This window comes from Cetorhinus maximus, chromosome 38 (genome assembly GCF_964194155.1).
Source record: "Cetorhinus maximus chromosome 38, sCetMax3.hap1.1, whole genome shotgun sequence".
NCBI classification, from domain to species: domain Eukaryota; kingdom Metazoa; phylum Chordata; class Chondrichthyes; order Lamniformes; family Cetorhinidae; genus Cetorhinus; species Cetorhinus maximus.
This window is the reverse complement of record NC_135916.1, coordinates 1526523-1546383: the sequence shown is the minus strand read 5'-3', so window position 1 is coordinate 1546383 and position 19861 is coordinate 1526523. Positions and strand designations below refer to the sequence as shown.

The 19861-nt window shown below is 43.8% G+C and overlaps 3 protein-coding genes across 3 annotated transcripts; all 3 read right to left on the bottom strand.

Annotated features, from left to right (window-relative positions):
- Positions 1-1989: 1989 nt before the first annotated feature.
- On the bottom strand, positions 1990-2646 carry LOC144672513 (histone H1-like). The gene has a single exon (XM_078534352.1). It carries the CDS (start codon positions 2644-2646, stop codon positions 1990-1992), a length of 657 nt encoding a protein of 218 aa, XP_078390478.1.
- Positions 2647-14724: 12078 nt separating this feature from the next.
- Positions 14725-15135, bottom strand: LOC144672428 (histone H3). The gene has a single exon (XM_078534272.1). It carries the CDS (start codon positions 15133-15135, stop codon positions 14725-14727), a length of 411 nt encoding a protein of 136 aa, XP_078390398.1.
- Positions 15136-17360: 2225 nt separating this feature from the next.
- LOC144672481 (histone H1-like) lies at positions 17361-18017 on the bottom strand. Its single transcript, XM_078534325.1, has one exon. The coding sequence runs from the start codon at positions 18015-18017 to the stop codon at positions 17361-17363; it is 657 nt and encodes a 218-aa protein (XP_078390451.1).
- Between the last annotated feature and the right edge of the window lie 1844 nt (positions 18018-19861).

Sequence of the window (19861 nt, the reverse complement as noted above, 5' to 3'; positions counted from 1 at the left end):
GTGACATCTTTCGATTATCTGCTCCTATCACTGCTTGCTTGTCCCTACAACGCCCCCCCACCCTCAACTTATCTCTCCCCCCGCCCCCCCACCTTAAACCAGCTTATATTTCACCCCTCTCCTAACTATACTCAGTTCTGTTGAAGGGTCATGAGGACTCGAAATGTCAACTCTTTTCATCTCCGCCGCTGCTGCCAGACCTCCTGAGATTTGCCTTCCATTCCCTTTTAAATTCGCATTATTGTATTGATCGCTCTGAAACAGGCCTGAATAAAGCTCTTAAACAACGTGCTTCCTGGAACCAGTCAACATGCTGCATCGATACAGGCTGATCCATATAAAGCTCATCTACAGATACCTCCCAGGTCCTGTCATGTTTCAAAGACTCAGGAAGAGAAAGCGAAGAAAAAAAAGACCGGGTGAAAATAGTGCGAAGAAGCGAAAATAATGTGTCTCAAAATAGTTACTCCTGATCAAAGTGTAATAAATGATGGCCTTTATCTTGTGAACTCGGTGTTATTTTGGAATCTGTCGTGTTCCTCAGCCAGGCTGGGAATCGAGTTTCTGGAGATTGAAAGGAAGCGAATTCCTGAAAATCGAACGAAATTAAACCATGAAACCTTGTGTAACTCACTATAGTATAGCGAATGGAGAATGCGCAGATGAAAAAGATGTTTTTATGAACTACATATCGCTTTCCCTCTCCAAGGTCACTGCTCTCAATGTGAGGTTGTGGGCGGCTCTTAGAAGAGCCTTTGGGTTTTGTTATAGGGTCGGGTCGATTTGTTCAGCCGCCGAATCCATAGAGAGTGCGGCCCTGGCGTTTCAGAGCGTACACCACATCCATGGCGGTGACCGTCTTCCGCTTGGCGTGCTCGGTGTAGGTGACAGCATCCCTGATCACATTCTCCAGGAAAACCTTCAGCACCCCGCGGGTCTCCTCGTAGATCAGGCCCGAAATGCGCTTGACACCGCCACGGCGAGCCAGGCGGCGGATGGCTGGTTTGGTGATGCCCTGGATGTTATCACGAAGCACTTTGCGGTGCCGCTTTGCTCCGCCTTTCCCCAGTCCTTTGCCTCCTTTCCCTCTGCCAGACATGATGCTGCTTCAGTCAAATCGCTGCTGAATGAGTGGGGAGCTGCTTCAGGTTCCGCTTTTATACAGCCCGCCCCGACCTGACTGAGGAAGGGAGAGTGAGAGAGAGAGAGAGAGTGTGTGAGAGAGGCGGGGCGGGAGAGACTGAGTGACAGACAGAACAACCTCTTTGTTAAACCAGCTCTTCCTCCTGCCTGCCCGAAATACATTTATTTATCAAATTCTGAAGAGAATTGAACAAAGAGCTTTAAACGTAACTGAAATACTTCAACATCATTAACCAGCTAGCTCGAAAATCGAATTTATTAAATCCAATCCTCTCAGTAATATCCCCCCCTCGATACTGCAATTCTATTAAGCGTCAAATGTTTACGTCTATTTCAATCCCTCTCCTATTCTATACCAACACAACTCTAGACTATCCCCCGACCCCTCCCCTCCACAATGAAATAAAGGGATTGAGAAATTCGCTAACATCTCTTCCAACAGAATTAGAGAAACAACAGGTATGGGCCTTAGTTGTGAGACGGGACATTTGAGCGGTGCTCACTCCATTGCAGACTCTCACCCTGCAAATGTGAATAAAGAAAAGATAAACATTGAATGCACTGGGACACATCCCGGTTAGGGAGCTGTAAGGATATCCCTGTGTCTTATTGCACAGTGCGGGAGGGGACGGGTGGAGAGTGTGTCAGTGAGTCAGCGGGAAAATGGGATTTAAGTGGAAGGATAAAGAAACATTTCCATCTGAAATCAGCTCCCAGCTCCGAGACAGGGATCAAATGATTAGGGGATCAGCTCTTTCATGTGAAATGTGCGCGGCTCTGAAAAGAGCCTTAGGGTTTAGAGGTTTACAATTTGCTCGGGATCTTTCCCTTCTTTTCTGTCTTTGCTTATCTCCCTTTGGGCTTGGCCCTCCCTATCGCCACTTTTTTGACGCCCGACACCTTCTTGGCCGGAGACTTTTTCTTGGGGGCTGCTTTCTTCACCGGCTTTTTGGGAGTTGCCGCCTTCTTGGCTGTTTTCTTGGCCGCTACTTTCTTCGCTGGGGATTTCTTGGCCGCTGCTTTCTTGACTGGAGTTTTCTTGGCCGGTGCTTTCTTGACTGGAGTTTTCTTGGCCGCTGCTTTCTTTGCTGTCACCTTCTTGGCTGCCGCTTTCTTCACTGGAGATTTCTTGCCAGCTGCTGCCTTCGCCTTCTTTCCCACTTTCCCCGGGGTTGTGTTCTTAGGGACTTTGAAGGAGCCCGAGGCGCCCGTGCCCTTGACCTGAACCAGGAAGCCATTCTTCACATTCCTCTTGATGCTTTGCTTGATCTGGGAGCCCAGTTTCTCCACATCCACCCCATTGCCGCGCAGCGCCTTCTTGATCGCGGGCAGCGACATCCCCTTGCGATCGCTGCAATCCGCCACCACCTTGAGGATCTGCTCGCCCAGCTTGGGACCGGCTGCACTGCTCCGGGGAGCCGCCTTCTTCTTCTTCTTGGGAGTCTTGACCTGGGCGGCGGGAGCGGCTGGAGGAGCCGTTTCGGCGGCTGCAGTATCGGTCATGTTCCGGGACTCTGCACAAAAGTGTCTCTGTCAATGTGAACGGGCTCAGAAATGAAGCCGCTGGTGGCGGCACTGAGCAACTTAAAGGCAGCGAGCGGACGGGGCGGAGACAGGCTGCTGTCAGCTCCGGGCTGCTGCTGCCTCTCTGTGTTTTTCTCTCCTCACAAACTCCCCAATTCCATGGAAATTCCGGCTCTCCAGTGTCCCAGACTAAATCCTTCTTTTCTCTGACATTGTAATGTTCGCTGTCGAAAAGATTTGACGCGAATTGAAGACTCGAGTTTCGATTAAAACCGGATTTACTGCGGCTCCTTCACCCGATCTCTGACATGTCCTCTACTTTTCGACTGAAATCTAGATAACAACCAAGAAATTGTCTTTAAATCTCACTTTGGCGTCAAGCTGGGGAAAAGAGGGAACTTATGAAAAGAAAATATTTTTAGTTTAGGCAAGCAGAACTCGGAAATCTCATGATCAGAACGGACACACAAACACAGTTTCATTCCTCTGACTCTCCCGCCCAGTTCCAACACTCTCTTACACAATGTTCACATCTACATGTTTACAGGGAACAGCGGTCAATAATGTGAAGCTCTCAGGCGTGAATTCCTCCTCTTTTTCGTACTTTGCTCCCTTTCCTTTGAAGAATATTGTCGATTGTAAACTCAGCGAACGTTTAGCTCTCTGTGGCATGGGAGCCGTAGATGGTCTCATTCGCAGATTGGTGTTTAACAGCGAGGTTGAGTGTGTTGGGCTACAGGAAGATATAGATCGGATGGTCAAATGGGCAGATAAGAGGCAGATGGAGTTTTACCGTGAAAAGTGTGAGGTGATACACTTTGGAAGGAGTAATTTGACAAGGAAGTATTCAATGAACGGCATGACACTAGGAAGTTCTGAGGAACAAAGAGACCTTGGCGTGTGTGTCCCTAGATCTCTGAAGGCAGAGGGTCATGTTAGTGGGGTGGGGGAAAGGCATATGGGACACTTGCCTTAATCAATCGAGGCATAGATTACAAAAGTAGGGAGGTCATGTTGGAGTTGTATAGAGCCTTGGTGAGGCTACAGCTGTAGTACAATCTGGTGGCCACATTATAGGAAGGATGTGATTGCACTGGAGTGGGTGCAGAGCAGATTCACCAGGATGTTGCCTGGTATGAAACATTTAGGTTATGAATAGAGGTTGGATAGTCTAGTGTTGTTTACGTTGGAGCAGAGAAGACTGATGGGCGACCTGATCGTGGTGTACAAGATTATGAGGGGCATATACAGTATGGATAGGGAGCAGGTGTTCCCCTTATTTGAAGGGTCAGTCAAAAGGGGGTATATGTTCAAGGTGAGGGGCAGGTGGTTCATGGCGACTGTGAGGAATAACTTTTTTAACCCAGAGGGTGGTGACAGTCTGGAATGCGCTGCCTTGGAGGGTGGTGGAGCCGGGTTTCCTCACATCCTTTTAAAAGTACCTGGATGAGCACTTGGCACGTCATAACATTCAAGCCTATGGGCTAAGTGCTGGTAAATGTGATTAAGTAGGTAGGTCAGGTGTTTCTCACGTGTCAGTGCAGATTCGATGGGCCGAAGGGCCTCTTCTGCACTGTGTGTGATTCTGTGATATATGATTTCACGCTATTGTCTGAAAAGCTCACATCAAGATGTTTATTTCTGATGACAATACAAATTAACTGCTCTCGGTCCCTCCAAACTTCCCTGTTTATGTTGCTCCTACTGAACTGACGGGTCAAAATTTCACAGTTTGCAATGTACCCCAATCTCAACAACCAGAGCGGGCCAGTTATATATGAACACAAATTCGCGCATAGTCAAGTTCCTGACAATGAAAGGGCTTTTCAGAGCTCGCTTCGATTTTTGATTGGAGATGAACCGATGAAATAAAAGCAAAATAGTGCAGGTGTTGGAAATCTGAAAAACAAAAATAGCTGGAAAAACTCAGCAGCTCTGAGAGCCTCTGTGGAGAGGAAGACAGAGTCAACTTTTCAAGTCAGTGTGACTCTCCTTCGGGTGAAATCAATTTTGAAATCAGATCAAATGTCAGGCCTGAATTTCCGAGAGGAGAAGGAACAGTGACATTCTGACTCATAACACTGGGGGAGTGTTCACATTGCCAGTGTATATTGACCTATCATTAACATTATTAACTTGCACAGCACCAGAAGTCGCGAGATAGGGGGGAGAGGGAGCAAGATTGAAGGAGATAGAAGGAGCAAGGGAGGGAGAGGCAGAGAAATCGCTCTCTCTATTGCTACCACGTGTCAATATAGCAATGAGTGGCCCTCATATCTATCATCGGATAGAGGCATACAGATCATCAGTATTTCAATAGAATATAAAAATATGAGAATTAATAATTTTGTCCCAAACATCCTTTAGAACCAGAGAGGGATATAATTCTCTTGAAATTATTCAGTGAATTTTCCTGACTAGATTCCAGAAATGATGCTGTTGACTGATGAGGGAATCATAAACAAGTTGAACTTTTAATCATTGGAAATTAGAAGATTGAGAGTTTTCCTTTTTGAAAGACCGAAGATGCTGAACCTGATCGGGAAAACTAATTTAAAACTGACAGACCCACAGAGGTGAGAGATGGCTTGATTCAGCTCCAGCTAATACTGGGCCAGAGGCAGACACATTTCTATCACACACACAGAAGTAATGCCAGTGGGTGAGGTGAATAGTATCCGAAATGTAATGATCCATAACCTCTGGAGCTCTCTGTAAACTTTGGATAAAAAATGTTCGAATTGACACTCAGTGACTGAGAGGTTCAAACTGATTTTATTAAACAGTGATTTTAAGACCAGACATTAACTTCTGCCTGGTCACAGCAAACACATAGATTCACTGGGCGGATTGATTTGCTAAACCTGTGAATGAACAGCAAAGATGCTGCAGGGAGCGATATCAGTTTGAGCTTCATACAGGAGTCGTCCACCTGCCTGAAACTCTGCCCGTTCCACACAGACCCATTGTGATGCTCAAGCTGGAGAACATTGACTGAGGGGAGGAGCAAATGACGTTTGTTCTGTGACGTCTCTTCCAGAGAAGCGCGTGCGCATTGTTGCCCTCCTTCAGTTTCCCCATACATGACTAGAAGAGCGCATGCGCCCAGTGAGCGGGAGATCTTTGTTTCAAACAGATAGAAATGGAAAACTTAGGGCCCGGGTAAGCGAATAAACAGCGTTCTGATTCCAGCAGGTCGCCGGTTTGTCACTGTGGACACAGAAATCATCATTGACTCGGGGTAAGTTCAGGGAGAACCGGGGGCTGTTTGTAAGAGGCGGAGCGGAGCGGAAACGTGTTCAGGAACTTGGAGTGAGCGGTTGAACGGGGAGAGTCCTTTATGGGGCTGTGTGTGGCCCTGCTGAGGGAGACAGAACTTGAGGAAGCTGCAATTGAAAACTATTGGGATTTTCTCTCCTCAAACCTGTAATGTATATTCCAAGTATAGCTGCTGATTCATGCAACTTGTCGGCATTTGGACAGTGAACAGTCGAAACAGGCAGAGAGTAAGGAGGAGAGAAACCATGTAGGGGACACGTATTGGAGGCACCAGCTATTAAGATATAAACATTTTAGCACCGGCTAGGAGCAGGATATTGAAATCTGAACTGTCTTTGTTTCCTCGGGGAGTGTCACCCTTGGAGCCATACAGATGTGGATTGTTTCTGAGTGTCACTCAATTGCTTGATAACTACCAAAGCAGGTTGCTGACGTGGAATCAGACACTGTAGTTTTTATTGTTTCGTTATGTTTTGCATCTAGATATATATTTTTTTATTTATTGTCAGTTGAAATATTACGTTGACCTATTGTCTTTCAATGTCCTCTGCTGATTTTGAGTTATAAGACTTTTGTTTCTTCCCCCAGGCAAATCAATGAAAGGATCAGTTTCAAGCTGATGATATCCCAGGAAAAATAAACGTCTAGCCACCTCTTTCTAACTGACAGCAGGTACGATGTTACTCCGAGAGTGCAGAGATACAGACAGAACATCAGCTCCACCATCACCGAGAACAGGAATAGTCAGGCTCAAATTGATCTCAAAACTAGGTACAAATGCTCCATCCAATGGTCAGACACTCAGGGGAGGTGGAATAATTTTACCACAGTACACTCCTACTCAGTACTGCTTAATTGCAGGTCCACCAATTGCAGTCAACAATCACAGCCATTATCAGATTGAAGGGCAGCCCTTTCATGTCACAAGAGTAGAACATCGCCTGTAATTTAAATACCAGGTATTAAAGCTGATTGAAATTTACAGAATTAATCCTTGAGTGCACCCAGCATTCATAAAGCAACACCATAAATTCAACACCAAAGATCCTATATAATATCTTTTTTAAAATTCATTCACGGGATGTGGCTTTGCTGGCTGTGCCACCATTTAGTTGCCCTTGAGAAGGTGGTGGTGAGCTGCTTTCTTGAACCCCTGCTGTCCACGTGGTGTAGGTACACCCACAGTGCTGTTAGGGAGTCAATTCCAAATTTTTTCCCCAGCAACAGTGAAGGAACAGGATATATTTCCAAGTCAGGATGGTGGAGTGACTTGGAGTGGAAATTCTAGCTGGAGGTGTTCCCATCTACCCTCAGGGTCAACAGGGCTGAGTTTAGTCGTTTTTGTTTCCGGAGCCTCACTCAATGTCGGGTGGTCCATCTGATTCCATTCCATTTTTGTGACTTTTTAGCAGTTTATTACAACTGTGTGGCCAAGTGGGTCTAACACAACACCGCATGTCGGCCAGACCAGGTAAGGACAACAGGTTTCCTGCATTAGTGCACCAGATGGATTCTTACAAGAATCGACAATGGTCACCATTATTCTTTTAATTCCAGATTTTTATTGATTTCAGAATCCGCCAAACCTCGGCAGGATTCGAAACCGTGTCCCCAGAGTATTACCCTAGGTCTTTGGATTAATAGCCCAATGACAACATCACCACACCATCGCCTCCCCTGATAATGATAAAGTACATATTCATTAAGACAGACACACATACACATCACGTGCCAGAGCAATATTCTCACTAATAGTTATATCAACAGATCTCTACAAACAAGAAAGCTTAAACCTTAACTGACAAAGCAGATATTGACAAGTACAGCAAATAACGTTTCACTGCTCTCATAGGAGAGACTGACAGATACAAAAGAAACCTGAATTCCCATGACAGGGGCAGATGCTTACATTGTAAAACCACAGACACATACCAGCGATAGAGAGGTGCAGAATAAAATCATTTTTTCCACATCAGAATTTTCAAAATAAGAAGAAAATGGGTACCCAGAAAGCAGACGTTGATAGCTACGCTAAAATCACACATGAACATGCATCAAAATCTGTAGGTTTGGGTTGAAGGGTTGGGAGGAGGGAACGAATGGTCTATGCTCACACACTAAATTGAAAGCTGCAATGTGAACATCACACTCAAGTAATACAGGCTGACATGTTCATGGCAAAACCGACAATGACCTACAAGGTGCATAGAGACCTGGAGGAAAGACAATACTCACCTACAAGAATATGAGAAGCATAGGGCACATTCTCATGCCGGGGATTGAAAGCAAATAATTAAATTCTCATTCATTTAAAATAGCCTAAGAGTTTCAACATATTTATTTTTCCATGATCATACTTCTGACCCTGACCCAAACAACAGGAAAATGAATCAAACTGACATATCACAGAATTACTGATACAGAATAAAATCTGCACATCTATATACCAGTAACTGAGAGTTAAGTAGTAAAATATGCATTACATGTCAGCAACAGTGAATGCAAAATGCATCCTCACATGTCAGTCACTGGCAGGTGCAGAGTAATAGCCACAAGTGCATTACAGAGAGTTAAATACCCAGAGTAAAGCTGTACTGCTCACAAAAAATATCTGCATTGAATAGTAATAGTATTGTAACACCTCAAGTGTGCAACATGATGTATGTTGATAACTCCAATATCATTGCGCTGTCTGACTGTCTGTAATGACCATATTGAAATGATTGTAATATTCATTGAATGTATTGAAGCATCTCGTGATCCATGTCTAAAAGTTGAATCTGTTTTCACTTCTTGTGATGGCGATTTAGAAATTTTCTTTCAGATGTTTTATAAATAAAGTATATATATTTTTTAAAAACCCATAATTAATTCCAAACATGTATCAAAGAAATCAGTCACACAGCAGCAAATAACTTGGTGCATTTTAAAATCCCCATTCACAGACAGGTAAACAATAAGACTCATAGTAACATGTTAAAAAGTGACAGATACAGGGGGAACTGACATTCGCATAGCATTCTATGAAAAGTGCAGAAAAAAAAAATTTCTACCATTCTAGAAACATGCACATGTGCACACACGCACACCAAATTCTACGTTGAAACCCTGTCAGAATAGAAGTGAAACATAAGTGTCAGACATTGGCAGGTGCACAGTGATGCCATATTCACTTGTTGGAAATTAACACGTACAGGGAGAGGAAGAAACACCAACAATGCAGGAAATACTCAGCAAGGAAGCCAGCACCTGTGGAGAAAGGCTGAGAGTGAACATGACAGTTCAATGACCTTTTCTGATGTCAGAATTTTCAGGTGGAGGGTAATTCAGCTCCTGTCTCCACAGATGTTGTCTGGCCTGCTCAGTATTTCCAGCAATTGTGTTTCCTTTTTCCTGAGATTTCAAGCATCCACCTGTAGATATTTTGTTTTTGCTTTTGCTACAGAGTATAAACATTCCTTCATGTCAAAATCTGACAATTGCAAAGGAAATCCCATATTCAGGCACCAAAATTAAACAGATTCTGATCAAAAAGGATCATTCAGCTCATTAGAAAGTGACAATAACAGAATGGAATATATCACTCCTATAACAGAGATATCAATCCCAAACAGAAACAAACCAGTACTGATTAAAATCCACAATCGTAGATCAGATACTGAAATTCCCAGTAATTGCAGAGTATCATTAAAAATGCTAACTTTAACAAAAGTAAAAATGCTCACATCAGAGGCTAGAAAAGAGCAGACAATTTGAATACCACACTCTCATATCTGAAAGGGTCAGGTACGGGTAACATGCACACTTCCATACCAGAAGCTGAATATTACAACTTAAAGCCAAGGCTATCCTAAGGGAAAAGCTAAAACTGGATATGTACAAAATGTACCTTTACCACCATGCCAGATACTTGTGAGTGCCAGTCAATGTGCACATATACATATTGAAAAATGACAGATAGAGAGAAAAGTCCATTCACACATAAGATAGACAAAAGGAGCATAAACAGGCACACACACCCACACACACAGACAGGCGCACACACACACACACACACACACCCATACACACACAGACAGGCGCACACACACAGACAGGCGCACACACACAGACAGGCTTACACACAGTTCAATAATCACACAATTTCATAACATTACTAAGAGAATCTGAGTAAATCTTAGAATTTCTTTACAAGAGAAGAATGATTAAAGAATATTTGTGACACATCCAGAATAAAAAACTGAAACATTTATGGTATTTCCTAATTTTCATGCCAGAGATTGGGAATCAGTCTCAAATACATGTTTACATGTTAAAAACTGAAAAAGAAAGAGTGTAAATTCACATTAACTTACCAGACAGGTAACAAAACTGTCAAATGCCAAGTAAGAGCAACACACATATTCACATTCACATGCCACAAAGAGGGAGAAAAAAAAGTCACTTGCAAGTAATGAAGTGCGACAAAGTAATGCTCATACACCAGATATTCACAGGGACAGTGTAACACTAGCACTCACTTACCAGTAACTGACAGGCACCATGTCAAAATCACATTTTGGCATCTTAGAAATTAATAAATACAACAGGAGAATAAAAACTAATCATACTCACATACCTGAAAATGCACACAATTATACAGAACTTACACTCATTTATAAAACAAAACTGGAAAATAGAGAATGAAACACATCTTATGCTAAAGAAAAAATGACATGGATGGATTTTCTAAACAGTCAGTCACTCACAGCAAAAATTAACGTGCAGTGTAATTACAAACAAATCCTGAGAGTTACAGACCAACATCACACTTCCATTCCAGCGAAAATAATATATTTGATACAGGTTAAAATACCTAAATGGATCCCAGTGACTTTACATGCAATTCATAGAATTAATTGCAGCAAAGAAGGGGGATCCCAATTCCAATAAGATGACAAAATAATCTTTTCACCCATATGTTATGAAAGTGAAATTCAGCATCATTTTTAAAAATGGAAACATTACTCAAATAATAGTACAGGCCTGCAGATTAATAAATTAATATGCAGTGGAAACAATGGTACACATAAAATGGTTGAAATGATCAATTTAAAAAGAAGTGAACAAATCTCAGCACACAAACAATGCTATGCATGGACAGATGAGGCTAGTAACTAAGGTGGATACATAATAGTGACAACTATAAAAGTTATAACATAAGCAAGATGAAAAGTGAGCTTGTTCCAACACAAGATACTTGCAGCATCGTTCACAGAGAACAGAGATGCTGCCAGGTCATTATGTCCACTGTCACGAGTAAATAATTATTCATTCCCACACTGTTTCAAAGGGAAGAGACAACTGTTCAATCCAAAAGACAAACTGCTCCGGAGAGTCTTAATATGGTTTATATTTCCATCTATCATATAATCCAGCAGACCAATCAAAGGATTAAAAGAAAACACAACAAATATCATACTCTCTCTTTCATTCTCATCAGATATTACTAAACTCTTCTTAGCCAGAACAGAAAAAAGATAGCTCACTGTACGTTACTAAATAAATTGCAATGCAGTACCTCAGAATTTAGACAGGGCTATATATTTCATAGCAGTCTAACAAAATATTCACCAGGATGTTGCCTGGGATGATACATTTAAGTTATGAAGAGAGGTTGAATAGGCTTGGGTTGTTTTCGTTGGAGCAGAGAAGACTGAGGGGCGACCTGATCGAGGTGTACAAGATTATGAGGGGCATGTGCAGGGTGGATAGGGAGCAGCTGTTCCCCTTGGCTGAAGAGTCAGTCACGAGGGGGCGTAAGTTCAAGGTGAGCGGCAAGAGGTTTATGAAGGATGTGAGGAACAAATTTTTACCCAGAGTGTGGTGACGGTTTGGAATGCGCTGCCTGGGAGGGTGGTGGAGGTGTGTTGCCTCACATCCTTTAAAATGTACTTGGATGAGCACTTGGCACATCATCACATTCAAGGCTAAGGGGCCAAGTGCTGATAAATGGGATTAGGTAGGTAGGTCAGCTGTTTCTCACGTGTTGTTGCAGTCTCGATGGGCTGAAGGACCTCTTCTGCACTGTGTGATTCTGTGATTCTATGAAAAGCTCTGCATGAATAAAGGTACAATGGTAATTCCTTGACTACAAACTGCATCAATTACATGTGAGGCTATATAGTTGATTGAAGGGGATGTAGCTATTCACAATTGTTTTCACAGAGCTACAAATTGAGTACCATTTTTGAACTCCTATGCAACTACAGAATATAACTTATGGCTATAACATTGGTAGAACCCATGTTATAGGTTAAACCAAAAATGGGCAGACATGTTCAATGCAACATTCAAACACGACAGGGGAGACAGAATATGATCCCCAATTCAAACTCAATGAGTGTCACAGAATGGTAGGCCCATCAATCCTGGCCCAAAACTTTTTCAGATTGAAAGACAATCCATTCCTTTCACAAGAGTGGAGTCTTAGCATTAAATCTGTGCATTTCAATCAGCTGTATATGTGAAGCTAAGAATGTACCCAGACGCCACACAGAGGAACATATTAAATTCCACACCAAAGATCTCATACAATATCTGAAATAAAGGTAAAATATAATTTTAATGAATACAGACCTTAATACACAACACGTGCCATATCAATATTCTCACTAAGAATCATAATGGAAATTCTCAGAACACTTCTTGTTTAACCTTAGCACTTACTCTTGGAAAGCACCAAGGCTGAAAGATAAATAATGAACCCCACATTCACTTAGCCTACCTGAAACTGAAGTATACCAATATAATCTCATTCATATAGAATCATAGAGGCCATAACATTATAGAAATAACTTCACAAACACATACCTTACCCGACGCTGTCATGTACAATTTAATCCCAAAATCATGCATTGTACTAGGCACTGAAAGACATGCAGAGAGTGGCACATTCCCATGCAATAGCAGATGCAGGGATAATTTGAATGAATCACACTCACTGTCAGCTAAATGAGTGAATACACACTCCATCAATTTAAGGGACTAATAAATATAGAGCAAGAAACTAACAATATATTTGGAAGCAATGCATTATTCAACCACATATAGAGTAGCAGGGAATTAAATGGAGAGCAGGAGCCACAGACATACACAAATCTTTTTAGAAAAGTCTTAAGGACGCAGAGCCAAAAACCCAGAATGACATAAAATTGCCCAGATTGACTGACACACAAAAAAATATTGTTCTCAAACAGCTTGGCTGGATCCGTATCAACTTCATTCTCACATTTAGTTCCAGATATTGATAGATTCAGATGGAATCCCTCTCTCACGGATAGTACCAGAAAATATTGCAGATAGAATGAATGCACTCTTCCATACATAGCAGGTACAGAGTACTACACAGAGGGCAAAATGTATTCATCCACATACAATGCAACACACTGGTGGGTACAGGATTAATTCAACTCTATCACAGTATTCAAGTAACTGAAAACACTTAATAAAACACACAACTCATCAATTCTTAACAGATATGGTGAAAGAAAAAAACGAATTCAATGCCCACAGGGTCCAAAATTTACATTTAGAGTATTAATTCTGCAGCCATATACAGAACCACAACAGGCACATAACAAAGGTTAGCAAGATTCATACACAGCACCAGAGGCTGATACATACAGAATGAATATGACACTTATACACAGTCAACAACTGATAAGTCCTGATTAAAATCCATGTTCACATGCTACATTAAAAAGTTGAAAAGTGAGCATCATATTCAAAGAACGGACAATGATATACAAGGTGCAGAGAGTCCTAACAAAAGCCCATATTCACATGCCAGAATATGTTGAACAAAGAGAAAGAGGACTGGAAAAAAGGTCCGAGATTAAACCCGAATGGATTCCGGATTTTAAAAGCGAATTTGGGGCTTGTGACCAAATATGATATAGTGCAGTAAGGGAGACCAATCTTTTAAACTATGGAATTGACTGAGCTTTATGTTAAGGCAATATTCTGTATCAAATTAATTATTCGTTTTACATACGTTTCGTCGGGCTTTTCAATGTTCAATAAAACAAAGGCTCGGTTCCTGCAAAATTGGCGCTTTAATTTCTGCTTCATGTCAGAGACATGAAACTCCGCACTCAAAAGTCAGAAACTAACAGATACAGGTAAGCTGCAGGATGTCCAAAAGATGGAGAGAGTTGGGTGAATCGTGCATTGTTATAATTTAAAAAGGGAATTAGCTATTACGATTTCAGTGCGGTCTTTCCAAATTTGAAATATATAATGGGTTAGTAACTGACGATTTGGCGCCATTACTTTAGGAAGTCAACCACGTGACGTCTCCACGTTGGTGAATCAAGCAGAGATCTGATTGGTAATATAAAGGAACATTACCAGCTGTAATAAAATGGACCAATAAGCATTGATCGCACCGCCATTCCTCCCGAAGGTATAAGATAAGTCAATGCGTGGATCCTCCACATTGGTCACTCAAACAGAGATGTAACTGATAACGTGCAGAAGCCAATGGGATGTGTGTTTTCCTCAATTGTCACTACTTGGGAAAACATTCCTGGAATAATAAAATAACCGTCTTTCAAATGTTCTCCAAAGCCCAACAAATGTAGCAAAGGAAAGGTATAGGGTGAAATACAATGAAAATTATATGCAGAAGAGGTGGCGTCTTTTAACAATAGATCGCAGCTCTTTCTCTGACCGACTTGGTGGCTCTTAAAAGAGCCTTTGTTGCACATGGTGCTGGGGGGTGGGGGGGTCGGGTTTTTAGGCGCGCTCCCCGCGGATGCGGCGGGCCAGCTGGATGTCCTTGGGCATGATGGTGACTCGCTTGGCGTGGATGGCGCACAGGTTGGTGTCCTCAAAGAGCCCCACCAGGTAAGCCTCGCTGGCCTCCTGCAGGGCCATGACGGCCGAGCTCTGGAAGCGCAGGTCGGTCTTGAAGTCCTGAGCGATCTCTCGCACCAGGCGCTGGAAGGGCAGTTTGCGGATCAGCAGCTCGGTGGATTTCTGGTAGCGGCGGATCTCCCGCAGAGCCACAGTGCCGGGCCTGTAGCGATGGGGCTTCTTGACGCCGCCCGTGGCTGGAGCGCTCTTGCGGGCAGCTTTGGTAGCCAGCTGCTTGCGGGGAGCTTTCCCTCCGGTCGACTTGCGCGCTGTCTGCTTGGTCCTGGCCATGATAACAAACGCTGTGGAACACAGACTCTGAGAATGATCAAGCCGCTCTGTGTCTGTCTATTTAAGACATGTCTGTGACCTCCCTCCTGTCCTGATTGGATGCAGCGCAATCCCGCCCAGAAATTTGAAAAGAGCAGCGGGGCTGCATTGATTTCTGGGCCCTGATTGGTGGAGCAGAAACTGACAGTTCATCAATTTCAAAATGCCCGCCAATTTCAAGGGACGAGTAACTGACATTAAAATAAAGCAAGTTTGAAGGCAGATAAAATAAATCTCAAAGTAGAAATATCATAAAATCTCGATGTTTTCGAGCCCCATTTCGGTCCCAGCTCCGACTTCCTGCTTTTGAACGGAGAATAAATTCCCTGATCGATTGCTGGCCGGAGGCATCATTCCTCCGACATTTCCGCCAACTCCAGCATGATGCCACCACCAAACACATCTTCCCTTCACACCCCCCTGGCGGCATTCCGCAGGGATCCTTCCCTCCGGGATACCCTGGTCCACTCCTCCATCACCCCCTACTCCTCTACCCCCACCTACGGCACCTCATCGATACTGGCTGATCCATATAAAGCTCAGCTGCAGATACCTCCCAGGTCCTGTCGTGTCTCAAAGACTCAGGAAGAGAAAGCGAAGCAAAAAAAGACCGGGTGAAAATAGTGCGAAGAAGCGAGAATAATGTGTCTCAAAATATTTACACCTCATTCAAGTGTAATAAATGATGGCCTTTATCTTGTGAACTCGGTGTTATTTTGGAATCTGTCGTGTTCCTCAGCCAGGCTGGGAATCGAGTTTCGGGAGGTTGAAAGGAAGCGAAATCCTGAAAACCGAACGAAATTAAACCATGAAACCTTGTGTAACTCACTATAGTATAGCGAATGGAGAATGCGCAGATGAAAAAGCTGTTTTTATGAACTACATCTCGCTTTCCCTCTCCCGCTCTGAGGTCACTGCTCTCAATGTGAGGTTGTGGGCGGCTCTTAGAAGAGCCTTTGGGTTTTGTTATAGAGTCGGGTCGATTTGTTCAGCCGCCGAATCCATAGAGAGTGCGGCCCTGGCGTTTCAGAGCGTACACCACATCCATGGCGGTGACCGTCTTCCGCTTGGCGTGCTCGGTGTAGGTGACAGCATCCCTGATCACATTCTCCAGGAAAACCTTCAGCACCCCGCGGGTCTCCTCGTAGATCAGGCCCGAAATGCGCTTGACACCGCCACGGCGAGCCAGGCGGCGGATGGCTGGTTTGGTGATGCCCTGGATGTTATCGCGAAGCACTTTGCGGTGCCGCTTTGCTCCGCCTTTCCCCAGTCCTTTGCCTCCTTTCCCTCTGCCAGACATGATGCTTCTTCAGTCAAATCGCTGCTGAATGAGTGGGGAGCTGCTTCAGGTTCCGCTTTTATACAGCCCGCCCCGACCTAACTGAGGAAGGGAGAGAAGAGAGAGAGAGAGAGAGTGTGAGAGGCGGGGCGAGACAGACTGAGTGACAGACAGGGCAATGTCTCTGGTAAACCAGCTCCTCCTCCTGCCTGCCCGAAATACATTTATTTATCAAATTCTGAAGAGAATTGAACAAAGAGCTTTAAACGTAACTGAAATACTTCAACATCATTAACCAGCTAGCTCGATAATCGAATTTATTAAATCCAATCCTCTCAGTAATATCCCCCCCTCGATACTGCAATTCTATTAAGCGTCAAATGTTTACGTCTATTTCAATCCCTCTCCTATTCTATACCAACACAACTCTAGACTCGCCCACGACCCCTCCCCTCCACAATGAAATAAAGGGATTGAGAAATTCCCTAACATCTCTTCCAACAGAATTAGAGAAACAACAGGTATGGGCCTTAGTTGTGAGGCGGAATTTTGAGCGATGCTCACTCCATTGCAGACTCTCACCCTGCAAATGTGAATAAAGAAAAGATAAACATTGAATGCACTAGGACACATCCCGGATAGGGAGCTGTAAGGATATCCCTGTGTTTTATTGCACAGTGCGGGAGGGGACGGGTGGAGAGTGTGTCAGTGACTGAGCGGGAAAATGGGATTTAAGTGGAAGGAAAAAGAAACATTTCCATCTGAAATCTGCTCCCAGCTCCGAGACAGGGATCAAATGATTAGGGGATCAGCTCTTTCATGTGAAATGTGCGCGGCTCTGAAAAGAGCCTTAGGGTTTAGAGGTTTACAATTTGCTCGGGATCTTTCCCTTCTTTTCTGTCTTTGCTTATCTCCCTTTGGGCTTGGCCCTCGCTATCGCCACTTTTTTGACGCCCGACACCTTCTTGGCCGGAGACTTTTTCTTGGGGGCTGCTTTCTTCACCGGCTTTTTGGGAGTTGCCGCCTTCTTGGCTGTTTTCTTGGCCGCTGCTTTCTTCGCTGGGGATTTCTTGGCCGCTGCTTTCTTGACTGGAGTTTTCTTGGCCGGTGCTTTCTTGACTGGAGTTTTCTTGGCCGCTGCTTTCTTTGCTGTCACCTTCTTGGCTGCCGCTTTCTTCACTGGAGATTTCTTGCCAGCTGCTGCCTTCGCCTTCTTTCCCACTTTCCCCGGGGTTGTATTCTTAGGGACTTTGAAGGAGCCCGAGGCGCCCGTGCCCTTGACCTGAACCAGGAAGCCATTCTTCACATTCCTCTTGATGCTTTGCTTGATCTGGGAGCCGAGTTTCTCCACATCCACCCCATTGCCGCGCAGCGCCTTCTTGGTCGCGGGCAGCGACATCCCCTTGCGATCGCTGCAATCCGCCACCACCTTGAGGATCTGCTCGCCCAGCTTGGGACCGGCTGCACTGCTCCGGGGAGCCGCCTTCTTCTTCTTCTTGGGAGTCTTGACCTGGGCGGCGGGAGCGGCTGGAGGAGCCGTTTCGGCGGCTGCAGTATCGGTCATGTTCCAGGACTCTGCACAAAAGTGTCTCTGTCAATCTGAACGGGCTGAGAAATGAAGCCGCTGGTGGCGGCACTGAGCAACTTAAAGGCAGCGAGCGGACGGGGCGGAGACAGGCTGCTGTCAGCTCCAGGCTGCTGCTGCCTCTCTGTGTTTTTCTCTCCTCACAAACTCCCCAATTCCATGGAAATTCCGGCTCTCCAGTGTCCCAAACTAAATCGTTCTTATCTCAAACACTGTAATGTTCGCTGCCAAAAAGATTTCACGCGAATTGAAGACTCGAATTTCGATTAAAACCTGATTTACTGCGGCTCCTTCACCCGATCTCTGACATGACCTCTACTTTTAGACCGAACTCTAGATAACAACAATGAAATTGTCTTGAAATCTCACTTTGGGGTTAAGCTGGGGAGCAGGGGTTGTCTTCCATTGGAAAATATTTTTATTTTACCCAAGCGGGGCTCGGGAATTTCCTGATCAGAACGGACACACAAACACAGTTTCATTCCTCTGATTCTCCCGCCCACTTCAAACTCTCTCTTACACAATCTTCACATTTAAAGGTTCATTAGTAACATGATTAACAATTGTGAATGTCTCGGTAGAGATTTCCATCTCTTTTCGATCTTTGCTCCGGTTTCTATTTATTTGCTGTCGAGTGTGAATTCAGCGAACATAAAACTCTCTGAGGCATTGGACCCGCAGAGAGTCTGATTTGCAGAATCTGGGGTAGAGCCAATTATATATGATTTCAGGTAATTGTCTGATTAGCTCACATCAAGATGTTTATTTCTGGTGACAATACAAATTATCTGCTCCCAGTCGCTCTAGATTTCCCTTTTAACGTTGCTCCTCCTGAACTGAGAATTCACAATTTCACCAATTGCATTTTATCCCAATCTCAACACCCAGAGAAGTCCAGTTATGTATGGAAGCATTTTCGCGCAAGTTCACGTTGCTGACAATCGCAGAGTTTTTCAGAGCACAGTTCGATTTTTGACTGGAGATGATATGATGAAATATCAGACCTGAATTTCTGAGAGAATAAACAGTGACAGTCCTACACATCACATGGGCGGATTGTTAGTGTCAGTTGACTTTGTCCTATCAATAACATTAGTAACATGCACATCAACAGAAGTAGAGGGTTTGGGGACAAAGAGCGGGGTCAAGTGTATTTGTGATTGCGTGTCTACGTGTGTGTGAGTGTGTGGGAGAGAGAGAGAGAGAGAACAATTAGCCTCCATTTCTCTACCGTGTGACAATATAACAATGAGTGACCATCATACCCATTATCGGGTGAAAAAAGACACACTGTCACTATTTCAACAGAATATACACATATCACAATTCATAATTGTGTCTCAAACATCCGCTAGAACAAAAGGATAATATCGATCTCTTGATACAATTCAGGGAATGTTCATGAGCAGCTTCCTGCGATTATCTTGTTGACTGGTGAGGAAATCTTGAACACGTTGGACTTATAATCATTGGAGCTTAGAAGATTAATAGGTTTCCTTATTGGAGCACCCAATATTCTGGAGCTGATTGATAAGACCGGCACTTATAAATCCCCCCAGCGGTGAGAGATGCCTGGTCTCATCTCTCACTAACATTGGACGAGAGGCAGAGACATTTCTGTCCCACAGTCCAGGAAAGTGACAGATGTTGAGGTAATAATAATGAAACGAAACATTCTATAAACTCTGGAACTCTCGGGAAAACTTCGACTAAAATTGTTGAATACGACAGTCAGTGACTGACATTTTCAATCTGATTATATTAACCTGAGACTTTTACGATCTGATATTAAGTTCTGAGCTATAACAGCAAACACACCTATT

Bases quoted from the DNA above. Each gene is read 5' to 3' on its own strand.
- LOC144672513 (XM_078534352.1), bottom strand. From the start codon at position 2,646: ATGACCGATACTGCAGCCGCCGAAACGGCTCCTCCAGCCGCTCCCGCC.
- LOC144672428 (XM_078534272.1), bottom strand. From the start codon at position 15,135: ATGGCCAGGACCAAGCAGACAGCGCGCAAGTCGACCGGAGGGAAAGCT.
- LOC144672481 (XM_078534325.1), bottom strand. From the start codon at position 18,017: ATGACCGATACTGCAGCCGCCGAAACGGCTCCTCCAGCCGCTCCCGCC.